A 13260-nucleotide genomic window follows, 5' to 3' on the forward strand; every position below is an offset into this window, starting at 1 on the left:
CTGCAATGTATCTTTCGCAACAATGGGCATTTTCGAGAAATTGTCATTCCAGCCAAGCCAAAGGCCTCCACTGCGACCGTTTGATGGGAAGTTTGCAGAATGTTGGAAACCAAGAGAGGAGAAACGATTGTGACTAGTAGACGCATCGACTTTCGTCTCAGAGAGAAAACATATATTGGGTTTGATAGAGTTCATATGTGTTTGCAGTTCACGAATTGTCGCAGAAACCCCGCTTCCACGACAATTCCAAGCAAAGATACTCATTGTTGTCGGTGGGAGGCCTCGCCTGGGCCTGCCGCCAAAACATGAGAACAAGTCTGGGAGGAATGGCGAGAATACCAAATCGTCAAGCCAGACAAAAGAACCAAGAATAAAACATAGAATTGTTGAGGGAGAGGAGAGATGGATTTGTTGGGTGTAAAACCCCAGAGATAACTATGATAAAGGATAACAGGATGGTTTAAGTTATACCAATCACAATTATATCCAAAAGGAACATAGCAAATTTTAAAAGTGTGGATTGCATACAAATATACAAAAGTACTAATAAAAAGAAAGATATAATTGAAAAAATGAAGAGCTACTAGTATAGCGTAACAACAAAGAGAAGTACACAACAAACATGTCATCATAGTGCAATATGGTATACATTTGAACTTAAAACACAAAGGATAAAAACATGTTGACACAAGCAGAGATATATTCAAATAAGTAGTTAGGTTCTTTAAAAGATTTTCTTTTGTTACTATTATGACCTTTCTAGAAAGAGCACTTGAGTTAGGAAGAGCATACATGCATGTGACGGTGCTTATGCAATAATAATATGCAAAAGTAGGTATTACTATGATGAGGATCCAGTGATTATCATATAAACACCAACTTTTCAAAGTTGAACATAAAAAGATATGTAAATTGCAAACCTGATGACCGAGCAGAAGATGCTCAAAGTCCCTTTTCTCTCCTACTGCCACTGCGTTTGCAAGGTCCATTTGCTTCTCCGGTGGTTCTGCCGAGCCAAGTAAATCATTTGGTGTGTCTACGATCTCAAGACGACGCCTCACAATGGGTGAAAGATGAGCATATCGACTTGCACTACCCACAACTTCTTCAGTGTGACCCATGTCTAGTGGGCAGGCAATAGGGGTGATTTCCCACCAATCACTCATCCCAGGAGTAACTAGAAATTTAGGGGGTGCTGATGATGGGGGTTTGAAGAGATTTGGATTGATGGTTTGCTTTTGGGTAATTGGTGGAGAAAGGAATGAGCTTTGGGCGGTAGAATAGTTCCCATTAGTATTTTCTAGAAAATTGGAGCCCAAACTACTAGTTATTGGGCTAGTCTCACGTATTAGGCCCATTTGAAAAGGATTTTGGTTCCAGCGGGCCCTAGGAGGAAAAGGCTTTGATAGTTTTGGACGTTTTGGAGTCACGTGGGTAGGTGTTTGGTCGAGAGACTTACCTCTCTCATCGATGTTGACTTCTCTCTCATTTGTATTTTCCTTTGAGTTTAAAGCACCAAAGACAAAAGTCTTTTCCAGCAGTACACTAGGTAGACTGTGCGTAGCCGTTTTTTCTTTTGAGCCTTTGTGAAATGTCTCTATCACCTGAACACTTGAGACTGAAGCACACGTTTTTTCACATGTTTGTTCTTGACTAATCTTAACGTGTGCTTGGTTATCCTTAACGTGCGCTGCTTCCAACGGTTCTATTGGAGCGAGAAGGATCCTGTTCCTCGCATCAATTTCTGCTATCTTACTACCTTCCTTTTCTGCAACTGCTTCAAGGTCCAGCAAAAGGTTTCTTGCAACCAGCTAACTTCCCGGTGATTCTTGGCTGATCCGTTCAACTTTTCTTCCTACTGGTTTCGCCCACTTTGGCGATGATTTCATTTGTGGAGACTGGATCATGGTTGTATGATCCCCCTCCAAAAACCAATAACACCCTTTTTTTTTTTTGAAACGTTTATGAGGGGTTTGGCAGACCCCAACCTATATTAATCAAACTCTCTGGTACAACTTACCAATATCATCTTCCTCTACTATAACATTAAGCTCATACGTAAGAGGAGGAATGCTTACAAAAGTAACTCCAGGATTTATAATTCTATCCCGAGTAGTACTAGTCTTAGCCATCAGGTCTGCCGCTCTATTCTTTTCCCTATACACATGGGACACACTAACCGACCCACACTGGTTCATTAGCCTCCAGATGCCTTCCACTGTATCGAGACAGTACCAAGGGCTCAGCTCCTGTCTGTTAATTACTTGGACTACTCTTAGAGAATCAGATTCAACCAAAATCATATTACAGTTAACACTGAGAGCTGCCATAAGACCAGCCTCAATTCCTTTTAACTCTTGGATAATCACCGATCGTAAGTTCACATTTCCCATGTATAAGAGTATAGGAGATCCCTCATGGTTCCTCAGTATACCGCCATATCCAGCTGTATCTTCAGTCACCGATCCATCCGAATTGATCTTGACGAAACCAACAGGTGGTTTGGTCCATTTAACTAGCTCTGCCGCTCGCTGCCTTATTGTGATCTCAATACCCAGTCTCGCAATCAAATACCTAGTCGCTGAAAAAGAGTCTTCAGTGGACTTGATAACTCGCTGCAGGTATGTTTTCATCTTCTCCATGATGTAGCTGCTAATCGACTCTGCAGAATGAGCTCTGTTCCTGAACCTCCTGCTATTCCTCTCGTTCCAAATCCCATACACAGTTGCACAAATCATCACCCTTGTTATCTCACTTGAGATCGTGTTCGATCTTGTCTTGCGCAACAGAAACTTCCACTCTGCAGTGGATTCGCGAACCACTCCCAACCCCAGATTATCTTTAATCACAGCCCAAATCTTGTTTGTGAACGCACAATTGAAGTAGAGGTGCTTCGAGTTTTTTGGGAATTTGTCGTTACACAAACAACACTCTGAGTGAGAGAGAATCTTCCTGTGAATCAGTCGATCTTGTGTTGCCAAACATCCCGCAAACAGTTGCCATGAAAGAATGTTTCGGAACATTATATTTGCCCCACACCAATTTGTACCAACCAACCTTTTCTCTCATCTTCTTGATGGACATGTAAGCTGACTTTGTGGAGAACCTACCTGAACTTGTAGCAGTCCACACTACCAAATCTTGAACCATGTTGACATTGATGGGAGTCTGTAAGATTATTGATTTCAACTCCCCGTCTGGCAAGTTGAGGACCTTGTCGTTCCAAGTACCATTCGTAATCAGCTCGCTTACTTTAGCATCATCTGGTTCATGGATGAAATTTCTAGCTTGTGCATTGTGGATTAGCAACGTAGCGGCTATCCAAGGATCGTGCCATAAACTTGTTCCTTCTCCATTAGCAATCAAGCATCTAATATATTTCCGAGCAATCTTTCTGTGTTTCAGTATACTCCTCCACACCCACGAGCAATCCGAAGGAATCTTCATAGTCCGAAGTGTTTTACGTTTATGTGGTACTCCCAAGTCCACTTCGTCCACAGAGTTTCTTCCTTAGTAGCAACCTTAAATACCAACCCACAGTATGCTACTTTGTTCCATACCCTAGGATCAATAATGTTCAGTCCTCCTTCCTCTTTATGCAACCTTAAAGTTGCATGACTTGCTTTATGCATCTTCACTTGCACCAAATCTCCAAACCACAGAAATCTGTTACAGAGTTTTGCGACCTTGTCCAAAACACCAACTGGAATGATAAAAGTCTTCGCCCAATATATATGAAACGAGGACAGGATAGACTGTATAAGCTGTAATCTGCCCGCATAAGATAAAGACCTGTTCTTCCAGTTGGACATTCTCATGGTGATTTTTTCAATCAGTGGCAAGCAATCCTTGGAGCTGATTCTAGCAGAAGTGAGCGGCAGCCCCAAATATTTTATGGGAGGGGTGACCAGTTGAACCCCCAACAACCCAGCAAGAGCTAGCCCATCATCATTTGTCATACTACCAGTGAGTATAGACGTCTTCAGAGTATTTATCTTCAGCCCTGTGAGAGAAGAGAAATAATTGATTGCCGACTTAACAGCCAATATAGAGCCAGCTTCCCCTTTACAAAATAGTAGAACATCATCAAAAAACTTCGGATGAGTTATTGCAAGTCTTTTACACTGAATGAGGCTTGATGCCTTTCAACAGAGCCCTTTGCTTCAAAGAGACCACCTAACAGTTCCATTACCAGTACGAATAAATACGGAGACAAAGGATCACCTTGCCTTAACCCTCGTTTCCCTTCAAAGAATCCATATGGACTACCATTGACAAGGACTGAATACCAAGGAGATGCGAAGCACATAACTAGCCAGCCAATAAACTTTTCGGGGAATCTGAATCTCTTGAGCACCAGCAGTAGGGATTCCCAGCTAACAGTATCATAAGCTTTTTGGATATCAACTTTGATAGTACATCTCTGCGGCCCATGCTTTCTGTTGTATCCTCTGAGCAATTCGTGAGCCAGTAGAAGATTATCCTGTATACATCTTCCAGGAACGAATGCTGACTGATTAAGAGCGATCAACTGTTCCATGTAAGGCTTCATCCTATTACTGAGTATCTTAGCAATACATTTATAAGTAATATTGCAACATGCAATCGGACGAAATTCATCAACCTGTGAAACAACAGGCTTTTTAGGAACCAGACATAGAAATGTTGCATTTGTTCCTTTATGAATTTTGTTATGACCAAACACTTCCTTGACAGCTCTTAGGAAGTCTTCACCGACTATGTCCCATGAATCTTTGAAGAAGAATGCTGTATAGCCATCAGGCCCTGGGGATTTAAAGTCCTCCATATCAAATAAAGCTCGTATAATTTCCCCATTTGTAACCTCTTCTGACAGTTTTGCTGCTTGTACCGTATCCACCACCCCCCTAACTGGTATGTCCTCCAACAGCAACCCAGTACTCGTCGTCTGAGCCTCAACTCCCAGAAGGTCCTGAAAGAAATTGATGAAAGCGTTGGACACTTGTGCTACTCCTTCATGTTTTACCCCGCTCATATCTGAAACAGACCACACAAAATTACGGTTCCTTCTTTCTTTTATTGCTTGATGGAAGAATGCATTTCCTTTATCGCCGTAATCTAGCCAATCATTTTCAGCTTTGGCCTTAAGATCCATATACTCCATCTCAATCAATTTACACAGGAGAGTTCTAGCTTTTCTTTCCTTTTCGCATAACTGGAGATCTGTAGGGGAACTTTGTAGCTCTTTTTGTAATCTGTGAAGATCCTCCCTTGCTACCTCAGTTTTTATATGAATATCGGACATATGCACCCTAGCCCATCCTCGCAGTTTAGACTTCAGAATCTTCAATTTTTGGACCAGTATATATAGACAACTGCCCATCACCTCTCAGATCCCAAACTTGCTTAACCAACTCTTTTTGAACCTGTCATGAAGGGCCCAAGAATTACAAAACCCGAAAGGAACTCTCCCTTTTTCAAAGATCAACCAAGCGGACTATCATGGGAGAATGGTCCGAAATTCCTTGCGACAGAAATTCAGCTGAGGCATGCACAAACAAAGACGACCAGAGGATGTTGATAAGCACCCTGTCTATCTTTGACCATTTCCTATTTGCTCCTACTCCATAATTAGTCCACGTAAAATAACACCCTGATGCTTTTAAATCAAACAACCCTGTATCGACTAGGCAGTCCCTAAAAGGAACTGTTTCTCGAGGATGGACCAGCTCCCCTATCCTCTCATGAGAATAGAGCACATTATTAAAATCTCCCTATACACACCAAGGTCCTGTAAAACTATTATGAAGGTGCCGTAGATCCTGCCACAGCCCTAATCTCTCCTGGCTATTATTACTCGCATAGATAAGCGTTGATAGGAAGCTAGCTGAGTTAGTACGAATAGTCACCCTATAGTGTACAAACTGAGCTGTCTCTTGAATCTTACTCACGTCCACAAAATTTGGGTTCCAAAGAATCCATATTCTACCCCCAGGATTACTACTATAATTACTCTCAAAATGCCAATTCGGAGCACATATATCACTAATCTTTTTCCTCTTCTCCTCCTTTACTTTCGTTTCCAGAAGCCCCAACAAGCAAAGATTATTCTTCAGAATGAATTTATTCACTTCCTTTGCTTTTTTTATTTCGTTTAGTCCCCTGATATTCCATGTTCCAATCTTGATCATTTTGCTTAATGTTTATTACTACCGGACCCCTTTGGTCTCCCTTTCTTCTTCCTCTCAGATACCTGAGCATGCTTTCCCTGAGCTGTACTTCCATCCTCATTGTTTATCTCGCTGAGTTCTGCTCTTTTCTGTGCCCTGGTTTTAGCTTTCACCACCTTTTCCTTAACCGGCTCATGATCTGTGAAGAATTCTACAGGATTTCCTTCAGAAATATCGTCCTCAATCTCATCATCACTGGCTGCCAACACCTGAAATGCATTTTGTTCCTTCAGAAACTGTTCCTTTTGGCTAATATCCAGGTTTCTCTGGTGAAGCTGGTCAGAACCAGCTGGATTGTCTTGATGGATCACTAGTTCTAATCCCCTCTGGGCTGAAGCCATGCTATCCTTTCGAGGAATGTCGGACATTACTAATTGCTGGGCCACTAGCATAGGACAGCCTGTTCCTTCCTCCGAATCACGGGACATAGTTTACCATACTCAATCCATTTCCTTGTTGTTCTCCCCGCCCCTTCATCCTCACATTCTCGCATAGTTAGAGCCCCCATCCGTAGTATCCTCTTGCTCTTGAACTTGCACTTCCTCATGTGTGTTCCCCAATGCATTTTCTGAGGCTTAACACGCCAAACTTGTTTTGGTCGAGAGGGACGACTTGAAAAAGCTTGTGACCAAACCTATTACACCTAGAGCATGACAGAGGTACCCAGGGGTATTCAAGATTAATAACTATTTTTTCATCCCCCATTTTCACTTGAATCGAACTCTTATATTCATAGTCTATAGGAACAACTACACAGATCTTAGCATACATCAATCTAGTTCTTCCAATGGTGGCCTCATCAGTTCGCAAGGGTTCCCCAATCAAGCTAGCTATATATCCCAACCCTTCTTCTGTCCACAATTCCTTTGGCAAATCCATAAGTTTTACCCAAATTGGGATACTTGTTATCTTAGTCTTTTGAGCTTCAACTTCTCGAGACCATTGACGAATCACAAATAGCTTACCTGCTATAAATATCGGGTCTGCTTCCAATACCTATTTTCTGTCTTCATCCTGGTTAAACTTAAAGTAGAATAGCTCACGATCAGTTGATATTGAGTAACTGCCTTTAACTTCCACTGCCGAGCCAGAGCAACTTTAACCATTGGGAAAGGTAGCCGTTTTTCTACAAAAAACCCCACCACATATTCACTCCACATAGAGACTCCTTTCTCAACAATATTAGCTGGAATTTCCGCTATCCCATCCACCCCTTTGGATTGTCTGCTGCTAGCAGATTCTGACATTGTGTTTCAAGGTGTCCTAGCATGGCACATTTGAAGCAAATAGGACCGGATTTCTCATACCGGAAAACGACCATTTTCTGTTTCCCATTAGGATGTTTGGAATTGTTGCCCAATACCAAAGGGAGAAAAGGGTTTACCTGTACCTTGATTCTTGCATAACTCCCACATGCTTGGTATGTGTCTGGGAAAATGATTCCTCGCCTGCCCAATGGCGTTGGATCGTTCTTTTGCCGGGTTATAAGTCTTTGGTGGAAGTTGGTGTAGCCGCACCCAAATGATGGTCGTGGTCAAACTTGAGGTTTGAGATATCGATGAGGGGTCGAAATCAGAATGAGAAGAAGATGACCCATAATGGTCCAAGGCGACTTCTTTTTCACATCCACAAGTGATTCTTTGTATTGAAATTGAGCAAGGAACAGTGCATCTTCTTTGTAACTACCCAAGGAACGAATATGTAACCCTTTTGGAAACTCCCAAAAGTTTCTGATGAGTTCTATTACCCTCTTGGGTTGAGCTTTGTTGTTTCCAAAAAGCCGAAGTGCTACTGTATGTTTCCCATGCTCTACAAGTTCATCCCACACATCTTGTGGAAATTTTGTTTCTGCAATCTTCGCACCCGGTAGAGATAACACCCTACTAAAAGATGCTTCAAGTTCAAAATTTTGTTCATGATGTTGCTTATCCATAATATATGAGAAAGGGAGTTCTATAGAGGAAAGAAAAGAGGTGTGAGTGAGGGAGGTGGTGGTGGTGTTATCGTAGGAAGAGAAGAGGTGCAAGAAGGTTTGAAGGGAGATGTAGTTCGAGGAGAAAAGTTTGCTTTCTAGCAAGGAGAGTAAGTATGAGTTGAAAAGATAGTAAAAACTAGACTTAACAATTGAACATTGATCCTTGATCAGTAACGAGATAAATTGAAAAGGTGGTGTGTTCACCCTAAGATTTACTTGGAGACTTTGCTCCATTTTTTTGCTGACGTGGCAGCTTCAGAAAGTTGCAAATGCTTGGTGTTGAGTATGACCAACTCAACTTTTTCTTTTTTTGGTTTAAATTTGTTCCTTGACCCACACGGTCAACTCAACACGGACACTTGGTGTTTCTCGCTGACCAATCCGGTCAGTTTATACGGCTGCATTAGTATCAGAAACCGTATCAATAAGACAATAACTAAACCAATAACTTTCATTTTCTCTTTATCCCAAAATGTTATAAAAGGAGTGTCCATTCAAGAGCCAAAAAGCAACAAACTCGACAAGTACGTTTTCAAGAAGAGAAATGGAGAGCATCAGTTTCAACAGCTTGCCTGACGATTGTATTTCAAAAATTCTCTCCCTCACTACTCCACGTGATGTGTGTCGTTGTTCGCCTATCTCTTTGGATTTAAGAATAGCGGGCTTTTCAAATGTTGCTTGGGAGAAGTTTCTTCCATCTGATTATCAAAACATTCTTTCTGGTAGTGTTTTCCAATGCATTGTTCTTCTAAAAAGGAGCTCTATTTTCGTCTCTGTGATTCTGTTCTCATTGAAGGCGGAAAAAGGTAAGAACACGTACATTCTTCTACATGACTACATGTCTTTATTTCTAAATACCGCGACGACGACGAGGTAATGGTGATAATAATCGTATGATTTAATTGAATGACAGAACTTTTGGCTGGAGAAATCAACTGGGAAAAAATGTTACATGTTGAGTGCAAGCGACCTTTCTATCCCATGGGGTAATGACTCATTGCATTGGAGCTGGAAACCACTTGCCCAATCAAGGTATACAGTTATCATCATTGCATTAACAAATGCGTTACAACTTATGCCCAAAGAAAGGAAAAACTGGCATACTATCTTGTCTTTACAAGTTATCAGTTATGACATTTGAGTATTGACACAGTCCATCACAAGGAAAAACTGGCATACTATCTTGTGTTTACAAGTTATCAGTTATGACATTTGAGTATTTGACACAGTCCATCAGAATGTTGTGTCCCTGAATCTTATTTTTCTGCTTCTATAACATTTTGCATATATGTTTACAGGTTTCCAGAAGTAGCTGAGCTCCGAACTATAAGTTGGCTAGAAATCCAAGGGAAGATCAATGCTAGAATTTTATCCCCCAAAACGAAATATGCTGCTTATCTAGTCCTAAAAATTGCTGATCGTGCTTATGGGCTCAACGCAATACCATCAGAGATATCAGTTGAAGTTGGGGATCAAATATCTGCAGGCACTGCATATATGCAAAGCCAAGACACCCAGAAACAGAACTTAGGGCGTCTTTTGTTCTCTAATCGCATGCAAGTACTAAAGTCAAGGGTGATTGAAGGTGATCAAAGGATTCCATGTGACAGAAAAGATGGGTGGATGGAGATTGAGTTGGGTGAGTTCTTTATTGATGGGGGTGATGAAGGGGAGATCAAAATGAGTTTGAAAGAAATCAAGGGTCAGCAATTAAAGGGAGGACTTATAATTGAAGGTATTGAAGTCAGGCCTAAAGAGTAATGGAACGCCTGGTGTTACCGGAAGTATCGAACGCCTGGTGTTTGTAATTGTATACTGACCACCTTGCAACACATATTCTTTTAAATTAATACAAAATTAAAACTAAATTGTTTGTAGAAAGTGACTTTCCCAAAATTATGTAACAAACCGATTTCAAGTACGAGAGAATTTTTCTTCCCGGAAATCATTATTTTATCAAGCTTCTTTTCAGACCTTCAAGTCTAATTGGATGGATGTCTTTTATCAAACTAAAGTGCAATAGGATGTTGTCAATTATAAAAGTCCTCGTGAGTCTAAATTGACTGTGACAGTGTAATCAAGTTGTTATCAGCGGGGTTGAGCATGGAATTCAGTATCTAAAATATTGGGCAATTAAATTTGGGTAAATTTCTAATTCGGCCATGATAATGTCACTTTGTTCTTAATTCGGCCATTGTAAGTAACTCAGTACAAAAAGTGACATTATCCTACTAGTTGCTAGCAAAATGCGCTGAGTTGTAATTTGTGATCGAATTGGGAACACATTGACATTATCACAACCGAATCAGAAATTTACCCATTAAATTTTGCAGTTGAAATATAAAACATAGACAGTTTAGTCAATTATTTCTTGATCAGCAGGAATAGTGTTGGATGTGACTTGCAACTTCCTTCTTTCGTGGAATGGCTGACCTTGCAAATTGTACACATCAACTGTAACAGATTGATGTCAAGGAGAAAGTGAGTGGCACAATTGTTTGTAGAAAGATTACTGTAACAAATTAATGTCAAGTACGAGACAATATTTTCTGCTCAGAAATCATTAATTTATTAAGGATTCTTAATTTTCAAACCTTCAACTCCAATTGGATGATCTAAAACAACAAAAAAACAATTGGATGTCTTTATAAAAAAAACTAGTTTTCGAACCCGTCCAACGAATGGGTTACAATTAATGTTATTGATTAGAAAAAACTTACTTATTATTGGTTAATTAATTACTTATCATTAACATAATCTTATTTGAATTTATCATGTATATTAGCAATTGTGTGTGCACAACAATGAGATATGAATACTATATTAATCACTCATTCAAATTTGTAAAAACCCAACTCTCTATATAAATTAATAATCCACCCTTAATAAAATATTTCGACTTTTTGTTGTTGTTTAATAATAAAAGTTTGATTGAAGTTTTATGATAATGCCCAATGAGATAAATATCGTATTGATGTTACTTTAATAGCAAAGTATTTTCAATTATACGAAAAGAGATATGATAAACGTCATTTTAAATACAAAACTATATTTGTCGAGACATTCCCACTACACATAATATAACTATATTTCGACGTTAGTTCAATGCATTTGTATTCAATTTTTGACTTTCTGTTAATTACTCGTTGATGTTAATTAGTTCAATGCATTTGCATCCGGTTGCCCATTTCCCGTTAATTATTCATTGAGGGGTAGTTCAATGCATTTGCATCCAGTTTTTTATTTCCCGTTAATTATTCTTTAATGTTAGTTCGATCAATGTTGTTGCATTTTGTTTCTGATTTCCCGTTAATTATTCTTCAATGTCAATTTCACGCAATTACATCCAGTCTCTGACTTCCCTGTTAATTATTTTTTGAGGTTAGTTTCATGCAGTTGTATCTAGTTTCTGATTTTTCGTTAATTATTCTTTGAGGTCAGTTCAATGTAGTTGCATCAAGTTTTGAATTTCCCGTTAATTATTCATTGATGGGTAGTTTGATGCATTTTCTTTGAGGTTATTTTGAATTTATCATGTATATTAGCAACTGTGAGTGCACAACAATGAGATATGAATACTATATTGATCGCTCATCCAAATTTGTAAAACCCTAACTCTCCATATAAATTAATAATCCACCCTTAATAAAATCCTCTGACTTCTTTTTGTTGTTTAATAATAAAAGTTTGATTGAAGTTTTGTGATAATGCCCAATGAGGTAAATATCATATTGATGTTACTTGAATAGCAAGGTATTTCCAATTATAAGAAAAGAGACATTCCCACTACACATAATATAACTATGTTTTGACATTAGTTTAATGCATTTGCATTCAGTTTTTGACTTTATGTTAATTACTCGTTGATGTTAATTAGTTCAATGCATTTACATTCAGTTTTTTACTTTATGTTAATTACTCATTGATATATGTTAATTAGTTCAATGCTTTTGCATCCGGTTGCCCATTTCCCGTTAATTATTGTTTGAGTTTAGTTCAATGCATTTGCATCCAGTTTTCTATTCCTTGTTAATTACTCTTTAATGCTAGTTCGATCAATGTTGTTGCATCCTGTTTTCGATTTTCCGTTAATTACTCTTCAAGGTCAATTTCACGCAGTTGCATCCAGTTTTTGACTTCCTCGTTAATTATTCTTTGAGGTTAGTTTCATGCAGTTGCATCTAGTTTCTGATTTCCCGTTAATTATTTTTTGATGTCAGTTCAATACAGTTGCATCAAGTTTTAGATTTCCTGTTAATTATTCATTGAGAGGTAGTTCGATGCATTTTCTTTGAGGTTAGTTTGAATTTATCATGTATATTAGCAACTGTGTGTGCACAACAATGAGATATGAATATTATATTGATCACTCATCCAAATTTGTAAAAACCCAACTCTCCATAAAAAGTAATAATCCACCCTTAATAAAATCCTTCTACTTCTTTTTGTTGTTTAATAATAAAAGTTTGATTGAAATTTTGTGATAATGCCCAAAGAGCATGATATTTCCAATTGATGCTACTTGAATAGCATGATATTTCCAATTATACGAAAAGAGATGTGATAAACGCCATTTTAAATACAAAACTATATTTGTCGAGGCATTCCCTCTACACATAATATAACTATGTTTCGACAGTTCAATGCATTTGCATTTAGTTTTTGACTTTATGTTAATTACTCGTTGGTGTTAATTAGTTCAATGCATTTGAATCCGCTTGCCCATTTTCCGTCAATTATTGTTTGAGTTTAGTTCAATGCATTTGCATCAAGTTTCTGATTCTCCATTAATTATTCTTTAATCCTAGTTCAATCAATATTGTTGCATCCTGTTTCTGATTTATCGTTAATTATTCTTCAAGGTTAGTTTCATGTAGTTGCATCCAGTTTCTGACTTCCCAGTTAATTATTCTTTGAGGTTAGTTTCATGCAGTTGCATCTAGTTTCTAATTTCTCGTTAATTATTCTTTGAGGTCAGTTCAATGCAATTGCATCGAGTTTTGGATTTTCTATTAATTATTCATTGAGGGGGTAGTTTGATGCATTTTCTTTGAGGTTACTTTGAATTTATCATGT

General features: G+C 38.7%; 2 protein-coding genes and 1 pseudogene across 3 annotated transcripts; 1 reads left to right on the top strand and 2 right to left on the bottom strand.

Annotated features, from left to right (window-relative positions):
• Positions 1–2916: 2916 nt before the first annotated feature.
• On the bottom strand, positions 2917–3447 carry LOC147488108 (uncharacterized). Its single transcript, XM_086574264.1, has one exon. It carries the CDS (start codon positions 3445–3447, stop codon positions 2917–2919), a length of 531 nt encoding a protein of 176 aa, XP_086430390.1.
• Positions 3448–5456: 2009 nt separating this feature from the next.
• On the bottom strand, positions 5457–6170 carry LOC147488109 (uncharacterized). The gene is made up of 2 exons (XM_086574265.1): positions 5889–6170; positions 5457–5753 (listed from the first exon to the last, which is right to left on the bottom strand). The coding sequence occupies exons 1-2, from the start codon at positions 6168–6170 to the stop codon at positions 5457–5459; spliced, it is 579 nt and encodes a 192-aa protein (XP_086430391.1).
• Positions 6171–8659: 2489 nt separating this feature from the next.
• LOC147488110 (F-box protein PP2-B15-like) lies at positions 8660–10129 on the top strand (annotated as a pseudogene). Its single transcript, XR_015201458.1, has 3 exons — positions 8660–9000; positions 9098–9216; positions 9483–10129. The product of XR_015201458.1 is annotated as an F-box protein PP2-B15-like (transcript).
• The last annotated feature ends 3131 nt before the right edge of the window (positions 10130–13260 follow it).

The sequence above is a fragment of the Coptis chinensis genome, chromosome 7 (assembly GCF_015680905.1).
Source record: "Coptis chinensis isolate HL-2020 chromosome 7, ASM1568090v1, whole genome shotgun sequence".
NCBI lineage: Eukaryota > Viridiplantae > Streptophyta > Magnoliopsida > Ranunculales > Ranunculaceae > Coptis > Coptis chinensis.

Bases quoted from the DNA above. Each gene is read 5' to 3' on its own strand.
- LOC147488108 (XM_086574264.1), bottom strand. From the start codon at position 3,447: ATGAAGATTCCTTCGGATTGCTCGTGGGTGTGGAGGAGTATACTGAAA.
- LOC147488109 (XM_086574265.1), bottom strand. From the start codon at position 6,170: ATGATCAAGATTGGAACATGGAATATCAGGGGACTAAACGAAATAAAA. The intron at 5,754-5,888 runs GTGACTATTCGT...TGGTGTGTATAG, and splicing joins CTCAGTTTGTACACTATAGG to GGAGATTTTAATAATGTGCT.